The sequence below is a fragment of the Neomonachus schauinslandi genome, chromosome 2 (assembly GCF_002201575.2).
Source record: "Neomonachus schauinslandi chromosome 2, ASM220157v2, whole genome shotgun sequence".
NCBI classification, from domain to species: Eukaryota; Metazoa; Chordata; class Mammalia; order Carnivora; family Phocidae; genus Neomonachus; species Neomonachus schauinslandi.
Genome location: NC_058404.1, coordinates 16,253,962 through 16,268,581, shown reverse-complemented (window position 1 = coordinate 16,268,581; position 14,620 = coordinate 16,253,962). Strand labels below are relative to the sequence as shown.

Below are 14,620 nucleotides of genomic sequence, written 5' to 3'. Positions count from 1 at the left end.
CCAAAGCAGTAAAAATGAGTATTTCAGTATAAAATCAGTCAAGGAACTCACAAAAGGATGTAAAACATGATAAAGAACATGAGGAGGAGAGAAATAAAGAATGGGTACAACTTAAATGACCATGAATTTAATACAGACTACTATATGCAGAAGAGGTTATATACAAACCTAATGGTAACCATATATCAAAAACCACTAATAAATATGCAAAGAATAAAGGAAAGAAATCCAAATATATCACTAAGGAAAATCAGAAACCATGAAAGAGAGAAAGACAAGAAAAGACCAGAGAAAATCTTCAGAAACAACCACAAAAGAAATAAAATGACAACAAATATGTATATCAATAATTACTTTGAATGTAAATGGACTACACACTCCAATCAAAAGACATACTGTGACAGAATGGATAAAAAAACAAGACCCATCCATATGCTGCCTACATGAGACTCATTTTAGACCTAAAGACACCTGCAGATTGAGGGGCGCTTGGGTGGCTCAGCCAGTTGAACATCCAACTCTTGATTTCAGCTCAGGCCTTGATCTCAGGGTCATGAGTTCAAGCCCCACAATGGGATCCACACTGCGCATGGAGCCTACTTAAAAAAAAAAAAAAAATGACACATGCAGATTGAAAGTGAGGGGACAGAGAATATCTATCATGAAAACAGATGTCAAAAGAAATCTGGAGTAGCAATACTTATATCAGACAAACTAGACTTTAAAACAAAGACTGTAACAAGAGACAAAGAAGGACACTATATAATAAATGATAAAGGGGACAACCCAACAAGAAGATACAAAAATTGTAAATATTTAATGCACCCAAATGGAAGCACCCAAATATATAAAACAGTTAATAACAAACATAAAGGACTAATTGATGATAATACAGTAATAGTAGGGGACTTTAACTCCCTCCTTATATCAATGGACAGGTCATCCAATCATAAAATCAACAGGGAAACAATGGCTTTGATGACACATTGGACCAGGTGGATTTAATAGATATATTCAGAACATTTCATCCTAAACCAGCAGAATACACATTCTTTTCAGGACCACATAGAACATTCTCCAGAACAGATCAGATATTAGGCCTCAAAACAAGTCTCAATAAATTCAAAAAAAGATCCAAGTTATATCATGCATCTTTTCTGACTACAATGCTATGCTAAACGCTACTGCTAAAACTAGAAATCAACCAAAGAAAAAATCTGTAAAGACCAAAATTACATGGAGGTTAAATAACATGCTACTAAACAACGGATGAGTCAACCAGGAAGTCAAAGAAGAAATAAGAAAAATATATAGAAATAAATGAAAATAAAACACAACAGCTCAAAACCTTGGGATGCAGCAAAAGCAGTTCTAAGAGGAAATATATAGCAATACAGGCCTACCTCAAAAAGCAAGAAAAATCTCAAATAAACAACGTAACCTTACACCTAAAGAACCTAGAAAAAGAACAACAAATGAAACCTAAACCCAGAAGAAGGAAATAAGACTAGAGCAGAAATAAATGATATAGAATCTAAAACAAAAACAAAATAAACACCAAATAACAAACAAAACCAATGGAATAGATTAATAAAACCAGGACCTGGTTCTTTGAAAAAAAATTAACAAAATTGACAAACCTCTAGCTAGATTTAACAAGAAAAAAAGAGAAAGGACTCAAAATCACAAATGAGAGAGGAGAAATAACAACCAATACCACAGAAATACAAATAATTACAAGGAATATTATGAAAAAATATGTGCCAACAAATTGGACAACATGGAAGAAACGGATAAATTCCTAGAAACATATAAACTACCAAAACTGAAACAGGAAGAATTAGAAAATTTGAACACCAGCAAAGAGATTGAATCAGTAATCAAAAAACTCCCAAAAAACAAAAGTCCAAGGCCTGATGGTTTCACAGGTGAATTCTACCAAACATTTAAAGAAGAGTTAATACCTATTCTTCTCAAACTATTCCAAAAAAATAGAAAAGGAAGGAAAACTTCCAAATTCATTCTATGAGGACAGCATTATTCTGACACCAAAATCAGATAAAGACACCACTAAAAAGGAGAGCCGTAGGCCAATATCCCTGATGAACACAGATGGAAAAATGCTCAACAAAATTCTAGCTAAATGAATTCAACAATACATTAAAAAAAAATCATCCACCACGATCAAATGGGATTTCTTCCTGGGTTGCAAGGGTGGTTCAATATTCACCCAAAAAACACCCAACACCCAATAAAACAAATTAAAAAATGGACAGAAGACATGGAGAGACATTTCTCCAAAGAAGACATCCAGATGGCCAACAGACACATGAAAAGATGCTTATCACTTATCATCAGGGAAATGCAAATCAAAACTACTACATCACCTCACACCTGTCAAATTGGCTAAAAACAAAAACACAAGAAACAACAGGTGTTCGTGAGGATGTGGAGAAAAAGGAAGCCTAGTGCACTGCTGGTAGGAGAGCTAACTGGAAAACAGTTTGGAGATTGCTCAAAAAGTTAAAAATAGAATTACCTTAGAATCCAATAATTGCACTACTGGGTATTTACTCAAAGAATACAAGAACACTAATTCAAAGGGATACATGCACCCCGATGTTTATAACAGCATTATTTACAATAGCCAACATATGGAAGCAGCCCAAGTAGCCACTGACTGATGAATGGGTAAAGAAGTAGTGTGTGTGTGTGTGTGTGTGTGTGTCGCATGCGTGCACACACACATGCTTGAGTGTATAATGGAATATTATTCAGCCATTAAAAAAAGTGAAATCTTGCCATTTGCAAGGACGTGGATGGTACTAGAGAGTATTATGCTAAATGAAATGTCAGAGAAAGACAAATATCATACGATTTTATTCCTATGTGGAAAACAAGTGAGCAATGGGAAGGAAAAAAAGAGAGAGAGAGAAACCTTAGGTAATTTACTTAAACCAACTTTGTTTCTTCACCTGTAAACAGAAAACTGACGGCTACCAGAGTGAAGGGAGATGCAGGAATGGGTTAAATAGTTGATGAGCACTGGGTGATGTGTGGAATCATTGAATCACTATATTGTGCACCTGAAACTAATATAACACTATATGTTAATTAACTGGAATTAAAATAAAAACTTATATATGGTTAAGGGGAAAAATGAAGGGGGGGAAATTGGAGGGGGAGACGAACCATGAGAGACTATGGACCCTGAGAAACAAACTGAGGGTTCTAGAGGGGAGGGGGTTGGGGAGATGGGTTAGCCTGGTGATGGGTATTAAAGAGGGCACGTATTCAATGGAGCACTGGGTGTTATATGCAAACAACGAATCATGGAACACTACATCAAAAACTAATGATGTAATGTATGGCGATTAACATAAAAAAAAAAGATTGATCTTATCTATGTCTTGAATGTTTAACAGATTTCACCAGTGAAATAATGTGAGCCTGAAGTTCTCTTTGTGGGACGGTTTTAAATTATAAATTCATTTTATTTAATACATCTAAGGCTACTCAGATTTTCTATTTCTTTTTGAGTCAGTTTTGGTAATTTGTATTTCCAAAGGAATTTGTCTGTTTTATTTAAATTGTGAAATTTATTGACTTCAAATTGTTCATAATACTCCTTTGTTCTCCTTCTAATGCATGGAGGATCTATAGTGATGCCCCCTCTCTCATTCCTAATAATGGTAATTTGTGCCTTCCCTCCTCCTTTTGTCAGTCTAACTAGACTGTATAATAGATCTTTTCAAAGAACTACCTTTTGCTTTCATTGATTCTCTACTGTTTTTCTGTTCTCTATTTCATTGATTTCTGTTGTTATACTATTTCCTCCCTTCTAGTTATTTTAGTTTTCATTTGTAGGTTCTTAAGGAGGAAGATCCCTGATTTTAAACCTTACTTCTTTTTTAACATAAGCATTAAAAAGTGGTTCCTTCTGAGACGCCTGGGTGGTTCAGTCAAACATCTGCCTTCAGCTCAGATCAGGATCCCGGGCTCCTGGGATCGAGCCCCGGCATCAGGCTCCTCACTCAGTGGTCAGCCTGCTTCTCCCTCTCCCTCTGCCCTTCCCCTCTCCCCCCACTCATGCTTGCTCTGTCTCTCTCTCTCTAATAAAAAATCTTAAAAAAAAAAAGTGTTTCCTTCTAAGTAGTCTTTGCTGTATCCCACAAATATTAAGATGTTGTACATTCATTTTCATTCCCTTCAAACTAGTTTCTAATTTCCCTTATAATTTCTTGACTCAAGCCTTATTTAGATATACTGTTTAATTTAAAAATATTTGAGAATTTTCCAGATCTACTGTTGAGTTCCAATTCCATTTGGTCAGAGAACATAACCTGTATAATTTTAAACCTTTTAAATGTGTTGGGATTTGTCTTATTGCCCAGCAATATAGTCTTTCTTGGTGAATGTTCAATGTACACTTGAGAAGAACGTGTATTCTGTTGGTACTAGGTGGAATGTTCTAGAAATGTCCATTCGTTCCCATTGGTTATTACTGGTGTTCATGTCTTCTGTATCCTGATTTTTTGTTTATTTCTTCTATCAATTACTGAGAGAGAGGTGTTAACATTTCCAATTATAATTGTGGAACTTTTTTTCTCCTTTCAGTTCTGTCAGTTTTTGCTTCATGTTTTGTTTTGTTTTTTTGAGAGAGAGAGAGCACAGTGAGTGGGGAGGGGGTACAGAGGGGAGAAGAGAATCTTAAGCAGGCTCCACGCCCAGCATGGAACCCAACTCAGGGCTCACTCTCACGACCCTGAGATCATGACCTGAGCTGAAATCAAGAGTCAGACGCTTAACCAACTGAGCCACCCAGGTGCCCTGCTTCATGTATTTTAAAGATCTCATTGATTGCATACATATTTAGGATTATCATGCCTTCTTGATGAACTTACCCCTTCATCATAATGAAATGTTCTTCATCCCTGGTTATATTCCTTGTTCTGGTGTCTATTTCATCCGATGTTAATATTAACTACTTTAGATTTCTTATGCTTCGTGTTTACATAAGCATGCCTTTTCCCCTCCTTTCACTTACAACCAATCTGTTCCTTAATATTTAGTTTCTTATAGAGAGCATATAATTCCTTCTTTTTATTTACTTAATCTCTTTCTTTTAAATTGGGGGATTCACCTAATTTTGAAGACTAGGTTCTGAAATAAAGTTGGGTGGTGATTTTTCTGGATCAAATATGATTAGGTTATAGCAAAACTCCTCTACCCATTTATGGCCCCAAACTAACCAAAATCTTATCTTTCGACTAGCAAACCATCATAAACATTAGAATTCTGTAATATTATCTGAAGCTTTCAGCCTGAAGCCTAACGGAAATAATTTTACTGAGGTTACACTGTTGCAACACCAATAGGTTGCTCCTTTCCTAAATACGTGAAGAAATAAGTCAAAAGGGAGCTAAAACCAGATTAAGTCTACTTCTAGTAAATACTGCCAGATAACATGTACTGAATTCACATTCAGTTCTGAAATGATCTTCTTTTATGTTTCTCAAGGTTTTCTCCTACCATAAGATCTAAAACCACATCATCTTTTGACTAGGTAGCAAGCCATCAGATGCGTCTTCTAGGTATATATCTCTCATCTCTATTGGATCACTTACCTTTCTATTTTATAATTACATAGGACTCTTTAAGAGCAGGGACTCCATCTTATTCCTTTTGTATTCTAGTACCTTGCACTGTAACTGAGAGATTGTAGACCCTCAATAAATGTCTGTTGAATGAATGAATGAATGAATACATGGGACACAAGAGGAGAACTTTTTCTGTGACAAATGTGGCTGGAAATCTATTTAAGAGTCCAGAGGCTGAGGAGAAAGGGGAAGAAGGACAATATTCGACCTGCCAAATCCACTCTCTCTCCAACATTCACCAAAAGGTAAAATTTTTCACTTTGGACCACAAAGCCAAAATTGCAGAAAGGTGTATTTGCTAAGAGCAAAATAAACAGATCTCCAGTGGTAAGGAGAGACCCTTCTATAAAACAAGAGCTACTTGGGGCTGCATTCATGCCACTTGTCCAAGATGTTGCAGAAGAACAACTCTGGCTTGTGTTAGAGTTGGTCCAAGGTCAAGCATAAACTATCCTGAAGAGGCTCTAATGGAGACTGGGCCACAAATAAGAAAAAAGGTCAAAGTTCATCTCTGGAATGAGGAGGAAGGGAAAAGTCACAGATAGGCATCTGAAGTCAAACCAAGAACTGCATGAGAAAAGATCAAGAGACTAAAAATCCAAACAAGTGAGGTTAGAGGCTGTAGCCAAAGTCAAATTATACTAATGGTAGCCTCTTTGTGGCTAAGTGCCATCTTAAAAAAGAGAAGTTTGGAGACTGCCTTGAAGTCCTGTTCCCAAGTGGTACAAACAAGCTCCTCAGGGGGTACCGCTGCTGTTTCCTTCAATCCTAGCATGCCCTGGGTCTTGCAAGACAAGCTTGGGTCCTTGAGAGTAAGAACAGATACTGAGGTAGGGCTAGGACACTTTCCTAAGCTCCATGATTTGAGGACCCCGTATCAGACAGTCCAAAGTTTTGTTGTAAAAACAGTTGCTGACATATTATGGCTCAGTGAGAAAGCACTCAGATTGTGAAGCAACTAGATCTGGGTTTTTATCTAGTTCTGCCTCTTCCCACCTGGGCTTAGGTAATTTACTTAAACCAACTTTGTTTCTTCACCTGTAAAATGGGAAAGATCGAGAAATTCAAATTTCACTGAATTGTGATGAGAGCTAAGTAAAATAACTTACAAGATACCTTCTATTCCATGGGTGGTTAGTTCTATCCACCTGGTAGTGGGTAACTCGATTGGGCCATTGTAAGTGTAAGTGTGTGCCTCAGGGTTTGTGGATTAGGAAAAAACACATGGGCACCTACACACACATATACTCGGTGCCTACCTATCTTACCTATTACCATTCACAGAAGTCAAGGACACCAAGTAATACAGCTCTTTGTGAGCAAACATGTGAGTCTCTGTTCTGGAACATATGTCTTATGTTAAATACCAAAAAGTTAAAAGATTGGATGGGAGATCACATGAGTGTTTATAACTAACACGAAATGGTCAAAACAAGAAACCACAAACTTCTACCTTCTGGCTTTGAGGCCCTTCTCCCTCATCCAAGGCCCCCTCGTCTTGCTGGTCATAGGCAGGGCCTCCCAGGATTCGGATTCTCTTCTCACACTGCTTCTTTGCCACAGTCAGTTGGTTAATGTACCTTTTCATATTCCTGGCCCTTAGGAGATCAGCTTTCATTGCAGCAGTTTCTTTACCTTGAATGGGATGGATGGACAGGACCCAGTCAGAGGACAAGGTACAAAAAGGGGAACGTTAACAACTCTGAACGAGACTGGTGTCTGACATGGTACATTTTGAACAGTGGGTACTAAAGAAGAGAATTCATGCTAAACACACACACATACACATATATATACCCTCAAATAGAAGTACCATTAATTTCTAAATACACCACTGAAAAATCCTACTCGGGTATAAAACATTTTTTTAAAAAACCTCATCTATACACATAAACTCACAATCGATGTGCATGTGTAAATGTGTATTTAAATATATGTATGTATCATGTGTGCAGAGTCATTCCTAAGCATGCTGTGAGTGCTCACTGTGTGTCAGGCACTGGCTAGTAGGCATTTGGGACTCAAGACCAATTGTTAAATCTCATGGAACTTAAAGCCTAGCAAGGCAGAAATCCAAAGACAACAGGAGCAATTATGAGCATATATGGGCTACAAAGAAAATGCGCAGGTATCCTTGAGCTGCTTGACCAGTGCTTCTGATCCAGGTTTCCCTGAGCAAATTACACTCAAATGAAATGAAGAAGGAGTGGAATGTGGCGCCCAGAGAGAGCAGCAAGTGTGCAAGTAAAAGCTGTGAGGCAGGAAGGAGAGAGCCTGGGAGGACCTGGAAGAACCAGTGCAGCAGATGCAAGGGGGAGATAGTGATCCAAAGTAAATGTGGAGGAGGCAGGAGCCAAGAGACACAAAGCCGTTTAGTCCATAGGAACAACTTCGGTCTTTAGCTCAACAGCACTGGGCAGCTTCTAATGGGTTTTAAGCAGGAGTATGTCATAAACGGGTTTGTGTTTTTAAAGATTATACACGAATGGTAAAAAAAAAAAATAACTGGAAGGCAAAAGACTGCAAGAAGAGAAACCAGTTGAAGACCACTGCAGTAACCCAGGAGGCAGATGCCTAAACCAGGGTCACAGCAAGGGCAGGAGAGGGGACTAGAAGGATCTGAGAGTGATTTATAAAGAGAACTAACAGGACCCTGTGATTGACCAGACAGGGGAGAGGGTAGGTGGCTGAAGAATGTAAAGAAAACAGAGGTATCGAAGATGCTCCCAAGTTTCTGCCATGAGCAGCCATGGAGGTGGTGGGGCCAATTATGAACCAGGGAACATTATAGAAAAAACAGGTTTATGAAAGATCTTAAATTCAACTGTGGACAATGTGACAGATGATATTTGCCAAAGGTGCTCACAAGATCTCTCATCTCACCTGCTCTTTTTGTCAATGTTACTGTGACAATCTCCCTCTGAGAAGGAGGGTATGTGTTCCGTTTTCCCGAACACAGGTGGGTTTGTGATTACAGAGGAAGTGAACCCATGACTTCTAAAGCTAGATCGTAAAAGGCCACACACTTGGAGCCCTGAGCCAGCCACCTGGTAAATCGTCCACCAGCCAGGAGGCCTCTGTGCTTTGAGGAGGCCAAAGCAGTCATTGGAGAGATCTACATGGAGAGGTCCCCCAGACCATAGCCCTGGCTGGACCTCGGCTCACATCCAGCACCAACTTGGCACCATGCACATACACCATCTTGAAGGTGAGGCATCCAGCCACAGTCAAGGAGAGAAGAGTCATCCCTGCCAAACCTGCTCAGACTGCCAATTTGTGTACAAAAGAAAGGACTATTGTTTAAGACACTGCATTTTGGGGTGGTTTTGTTACACAGCAAAAGAACAGGCAAACTGAGTTTAAGGGCATTTGGCTACCTGAGCAGAGATACAAGGTGTGGAGTTGAGAAGTATTCAGCAGTCGATGGTAACTCAAGTCACAGGAGTAGGTGAGACAACCCAGGAGGAGATAAAATGGTCCCAGTACAGAATCTAAGTAAACCCTACATTTAATAGTGAGAAAGAAGAAGCAGAGCTAGCAAAGGAGATGGTGAAGGAGAGACAGAAGGAGAATGTGAGTGTGTGGTTTACAGAGAAGCCAAAGAAGGAATTTCAGCAACACGGGAAAAACAGTATCTCGTGTGTGCTAGGCACAGCCTCCCAGCTGGTCCCATGCTGTCCCCTTCGTCTCCCCTTCAGTCTTTGTCAGCATGGCAGCCAAGGCTAACCTGTTTAAGCTATCAACCCGATCACATCATTCCCCTGCTCAGAACCCTCCCCCATGCCCCCATTTCTCCCGCAGCGAAAGGCAAGGCTCTTTCAGGGGGACAGAGGCCCTACACACTCCAGACTCATCCTCTCTGACTCCGCACACATGTAACCACACCGGTTTCCTTATGGGCTCTTGCTTTTTTTTTTTTTTTTAAGATTTTATGTATTTATTTGACAGAGAGAGAGACACAGTGAGAGCAGGAACACAAGCAGGGGGAGTGGGAGAGGGAGAAGCAGGCTTCCCGCCGAACAGGGAGCCCGATGCGGGCCTCGATCCCAGGACCCTGGGATCATGACCTGAGCCAAAGGCAGATGCTTAACCGACTGAGCCACCCAGGCGCCCCTCTTGCCTTTTTTAAATAACAGCTTTATTGAGATACACTTCACAGACTATACGATTCTCCTTATTTAAAGTGTACAATTTAACTTCTTTTAGTATATTTACAGACTGTGCAGCCGTCACCACAATCACTTATTTAGAAAATTTTCATCACCCTCGGAAGAAGCCAGGTACCCATTAGCAGTCACCCAACCCTCTCAGCCCTGGGCATTTTTATGGGGCTTTCTCTATGGATTTGCCTATTCTGGACATTTCATATAATACGTGGTCTTTGATGACGAGCTTCCTGAACACACTGGGTGGTTCCCTGCTCAGGGCTTTTTCATGCCTTCCCTCAGTGAGGCCCTTTCATCCACCCCTGGATCTGCAGGGCTCACTTCCTCACCTCCCTCAGATCCTCAGTTCAGGTTTCGGGGGAGCCCTCCCTAGGTACCCTATTTCTAACTGCAACCCCCAGCCTACAACACTGCCTTTCTCCCTCTCTGCTTTACTTTCTCCACCTATAACCACACTTATATTCGACTTATTTCTCCTGTAAGCAGGTCCTCATCAAGGTCGGCATTTTGCTTATTTATACACTCTTGTATCTCCAGCACCTTTAACAGTGCCTGGCAACACAGCGGAAACTCATTAAATATTTGTTGAAATGGATGAATGAGTTGTGTCAAGTATTCCTGAGCGGTAACAACCATAGAGCTAACATTTCGCTAAGCGCTTATTATGTTTCAGGTATTGTGCTTCTCTAAACTTGGGCTCTGAAGGAGAGAAACAGAGTATCCTTACCTCTACGGCAACAATATGGTTTCTATCCCTTCTCCCCACCAAATCTGCCATTGCCAATCACTAGCGACATCCATGTTAAATACAGTGGAGAGTTTTCAGTAGCGTCTGGAATCAGACTTAAATTTGAATTCTGGCTGTGCCACTTAGGAGTTATATGGTCTTAGCAAGAACTTTTTTTTTTTTAAGATTTAATTCAAAAACATTTATAATGGTATGTTTCCTTATGTTAGCATTATACAATTTCAAGTAAAAACAAAAAACTTACACAATATTAATTTCTAAAAATGACTAAATATTTAGTCATTTCCTTGTGGAGAATGGACAGGCTTTGCATACACAACATGGAGGCAGGATTGGGATTGAGGGAAAGGCTTTTTTTTTTTTTTTTTTTTTTATGGGAGAGAGATGAGCTGGTTTTAATGCTGATGAGAAGGAATCAGTTAAGATAGAAAGAGAAGTGACAGATGGGGAGAGGCATCCAGAAGACAGGTAAATGGACCAGCTCTGGAAAAAGGCCACCTCCTCCACCACAGTAACACAGAAGGCAGAAGAGAGGGGATACATACAAAGCAAGTTTGAAGACTGGTGGTTGGAAGCTGGGGCGGTTCCCCTCATATGGTCTCCGTTTCCTTGAAGTAGTGAGTAAGGTTATCTGCTTACAGGGAGATAAGTAAAAAGGGCAATTGTTCAGAGGCCTGCAGAAAGTGGGAAAGTGGGAAATCCTCTATGGAACGCAGAAGAGCAGGCTCACTTCAGAAACAATGAGATTGTTTCAGGCAATGTTCAGGGCCTAGGTGACCACTAGAAAAATATAAATATACCTAGGCAGGTAGATCACACCTTCTGAAGGTGAGTTCTAATGTGCTCAGCTTAGATTGGAACTACCCATATTAAAGAAGGGAGTCTGGGTTCTGCTTCTTGGTGCCCCTCCAACTGTTTTATAGAACACTTTGTAATGTTTTATAGAACTCTGCCGGAGACCTCCAGTCCCTAAGATGGTCATTACCTCTCTCGACCCACTTAGTCAGTTTGTGCAGATGCCTAAAACAGTACCTAGGCAAGCTGAACAAACTACTGAGACAACTTCGGTGAGTACCACAAAACATTTGATCTTTCAGAAGCAGCTCTTTTCTGTACATAGCACAAGGGTAATAGGTAGACTTCAGGTCAACAGATGGCTTTGTTCCAGAGGGTCTGTCAGATATTATAGGATGACTTTTCTGTATGTGTGCTGAAGAGATGCTTTCATTTGACTTTAATAATAGTTTCTCAACTTGTCCTATGCTTGGCTGATAGGCCCAGACCAAGGAGCTCATTAACTCAATGTTAATAATAATAATGAGGATAACCTCAAAAGGAAAAAATAGTAATTCAGAGTCCCCTTAGTGGGAGATAAAGGTAAATGTAAGTCTGCTTCCAAATCAGTCTAGCACAAACTAGGATGCTTTCTGTGTGTACCAAAACAAACACACGTTTGGAACAGCTAATTTTTCAGAAAAAATATTTTCATTTTTAAAACATACATCTTTAAAATCTAAATTTTACACATTTTTTTCTAAAGATTTTATTTATTTATTTGACAGAGCACAAGCAGGGGGAGCGGCAGGCAGAGAAGCAGGCTCTCCCAAGGAGCCCGATGTGGGGCTTGATCCCAGGACCCTGGGACCATGACCTGAGCTGAAGGCAGACGCTTAACGACTGAGCCACCCAGGCATCCCTATTTTACGCATATTTAAAATACCCTAAAGTTTGGGAACAAAATAATTGCCTTTTATAAAATAAATCTAGGCCACAGTTTTAATTTGGGGTTAAAATAGGCTAGTAAAGAGACATATATAGGAAGAAATTGACACACATTTATCAACAACCAAATTCTTCTCTTAAGAAAGCATAAAAACCTTTCTAAAAGCACAAAAACTAGAAGCAAATTCCAAAAGGAAGGAAGAAAGAGAATAAACCTTCATCTAAAACCCAGCTGCAGGGCTGAGAAGAATATTCTCGTGTTCTACTTGAATGTCGCCTGCTCACGTGAATACAATGCCATTGTCTGATCACAAAGCTTGTTGCTAACGAATTTGACAGCAGCTTGTTGCTTAGGCAATTCTGTTTATTTTTGCCTCAGAAAACTAATACCACGTTCAGTGCTAAATGAGTAACATGGAACTCATGCAGCCCGTGTGTGTGTCGTGCCAAAATCCTTGTAAATCCAGCGATGTAGATGAATATGCTCTGTGACCTGAAAACCCATTCAGTCAGGAAGTATTCGTGCCACGAAAAGTATAGGCCAGTGGGCATGTGACAACACACTGTGGCCCAGCTCAAGCCAGATTCACATGGCTGGCTCTCTGTCGAGTGTTAGGGAACACTGTGCATTGTTACAAGCCGGTGAATCACACAACTGTTTGACCTAGCTTTAAAAAGAAGCCAAGAAGATAAACAGTGGCAGGTGAAACACTGAATGGCAGTGGCTCTTGAAACTGGTGCCAAGATGAACACACAAGTGATAGAATATTCTAAAGCAATGAATTATAAATATTTACTGTTCTTCCTTCTGAATAGTCCAGATTCTACCGAGGCCACAACAAAAGGAAATGGGTGCATTGGGTTCCTCTGCTGAAAAAAGAAATTCAGATTAGACATTGGGTGAATGCTTTTGGCTATGAAGATCTTGCAGGAGACCTATGGACAACATCGGGCACTGCTTTTTGCTTTAAACTTTCTTCCCACAATACAGTTCTTCTTCAAGCAAGTGAAGTGTCTATCAGTAAAGTACAAACACCAGGGAGAACTGTTACGTACGACTTCTAATGAAGCAAAGGAGAGTGAAGTCACTTACAGTGTAAACTAAGGACTCCAGAAACAGCACAAGTGTAAGTGGATTAACATGGCACTACTTTCTTTTTCAGGTCCTAGAAAATGTCACGAGCAGAGTATTTTTTCTTTTCTCATAGCACGCTACCAAATCCCAAGACATCTCCTGATGGCAACACTCTCGGCAGGCTGACTGGGGGAGTCGATGTGTAACAGAGCAGGCGTTCTCATCAGCAGCACTACTGACGTTTTGGGCTGGACAAATTTTTCTCGTGGGGGCCGTCCTGTGCATTGCGGGATGCTGAGCAGCATTCCTGGCCTCTACCACTAGATGCCAGCAGCATACTTTCCCCCAGATGGGACACCCAAAAAGGTCTCTGGACACTGTCAAATGCCCCAAGCACCCTGGGGGGGCCAAACTGTGCCCTGCACTCCCACCCCACCGAGAAGTACAAACTCTGTGACAGTTAAGGAGACAGGGCTGCATGCACACTTGCCCCCTTCCCCTGACTCCCCAACACGTGGCTTTCCTCCCCAGGATGCACAGGCCTGTTCTTGCCCGGTCCCCTACCTCCCCACCCCCTCCACACCCCACCCAGGCCCTCGAGGTAAGGAATTAAAGGAGTTCCTCACCGGAAAATATTGGGCCTCCATTCCTCAACTCGTGTCCATAGTGACAAACTAACAATCCTTTGAATCCTTCTTGTTCATGTAAATAGAAGTTTTAATAAACCCTCTTGAGAGAAGGAGTCAAGGAACGGGTATGTATTTACCTAGGGACTAGTCAACTTTCAAAATGAAAAATGGTGCTCCACTTTTTAACACGAAACTAACAGCAATTCTCAGTAGTTACTAATCATCACAAATTTCTTCAAAATTATCTGAAAATCACCTCAGAAGTTGCCCAGGAACTAAAATATATATACATCTATCTTACTTTTCAACTTGAGGCCAGTATGTTCTTTTTCAAAAAGAACACCTGGGATTTTCTTACCACATCAAACACCTGAGTTTCAGTATAAAGTGTCACTCCACTTTAGCAGAACGCATACTTGAGGAATAAGCAGAACACGGCGGGAGCTGATGGCGGAAGCTCTCATGTTATAATGGAGAAGAGTACAGAGAGCTGGTAGTCTGACCTGGCCCAGTCTGGTCAGGTATGCTTACAGTACACCTTTTCTTCCTTCCTTTAAATGTCTCAAGTACTCAAACTCCCTGCACTTCCTTTGGTTTAAAGCCCTCCAACATGCCTGCAA

General features: G+C 40.5%; 1 protein-coding gene across 4 annotated transcripts in view; it reads right to left on the bottom strand.

Moving 5' to 3' along the window:
* Window positions 1–14,620, bottom strand: part of SNX25 (sorting nexin 25) — a 123,727-nt gene that overhangs the window by 36,439 nt on the left and 72,668 nt on the right. For 3 of the 4 annotated variants that reach the window (XM_044911731.1, XM_021694293.2, XM_044911739.1), the window contains one exon: window positions 7,114–7,295. In XM_044911731.1, the coding sequence (XP_044767666.1) occupies window positions 7,114–7,295 (182 nt within the window). Of the gene's footprint in view, window positions 1–6,215; window positions 6,228–7,113; window positions 7,296–14,620 lie in introns of those variants that run through there. The other variant, XM_044911745.1, reaches the window with a different exon arrangement.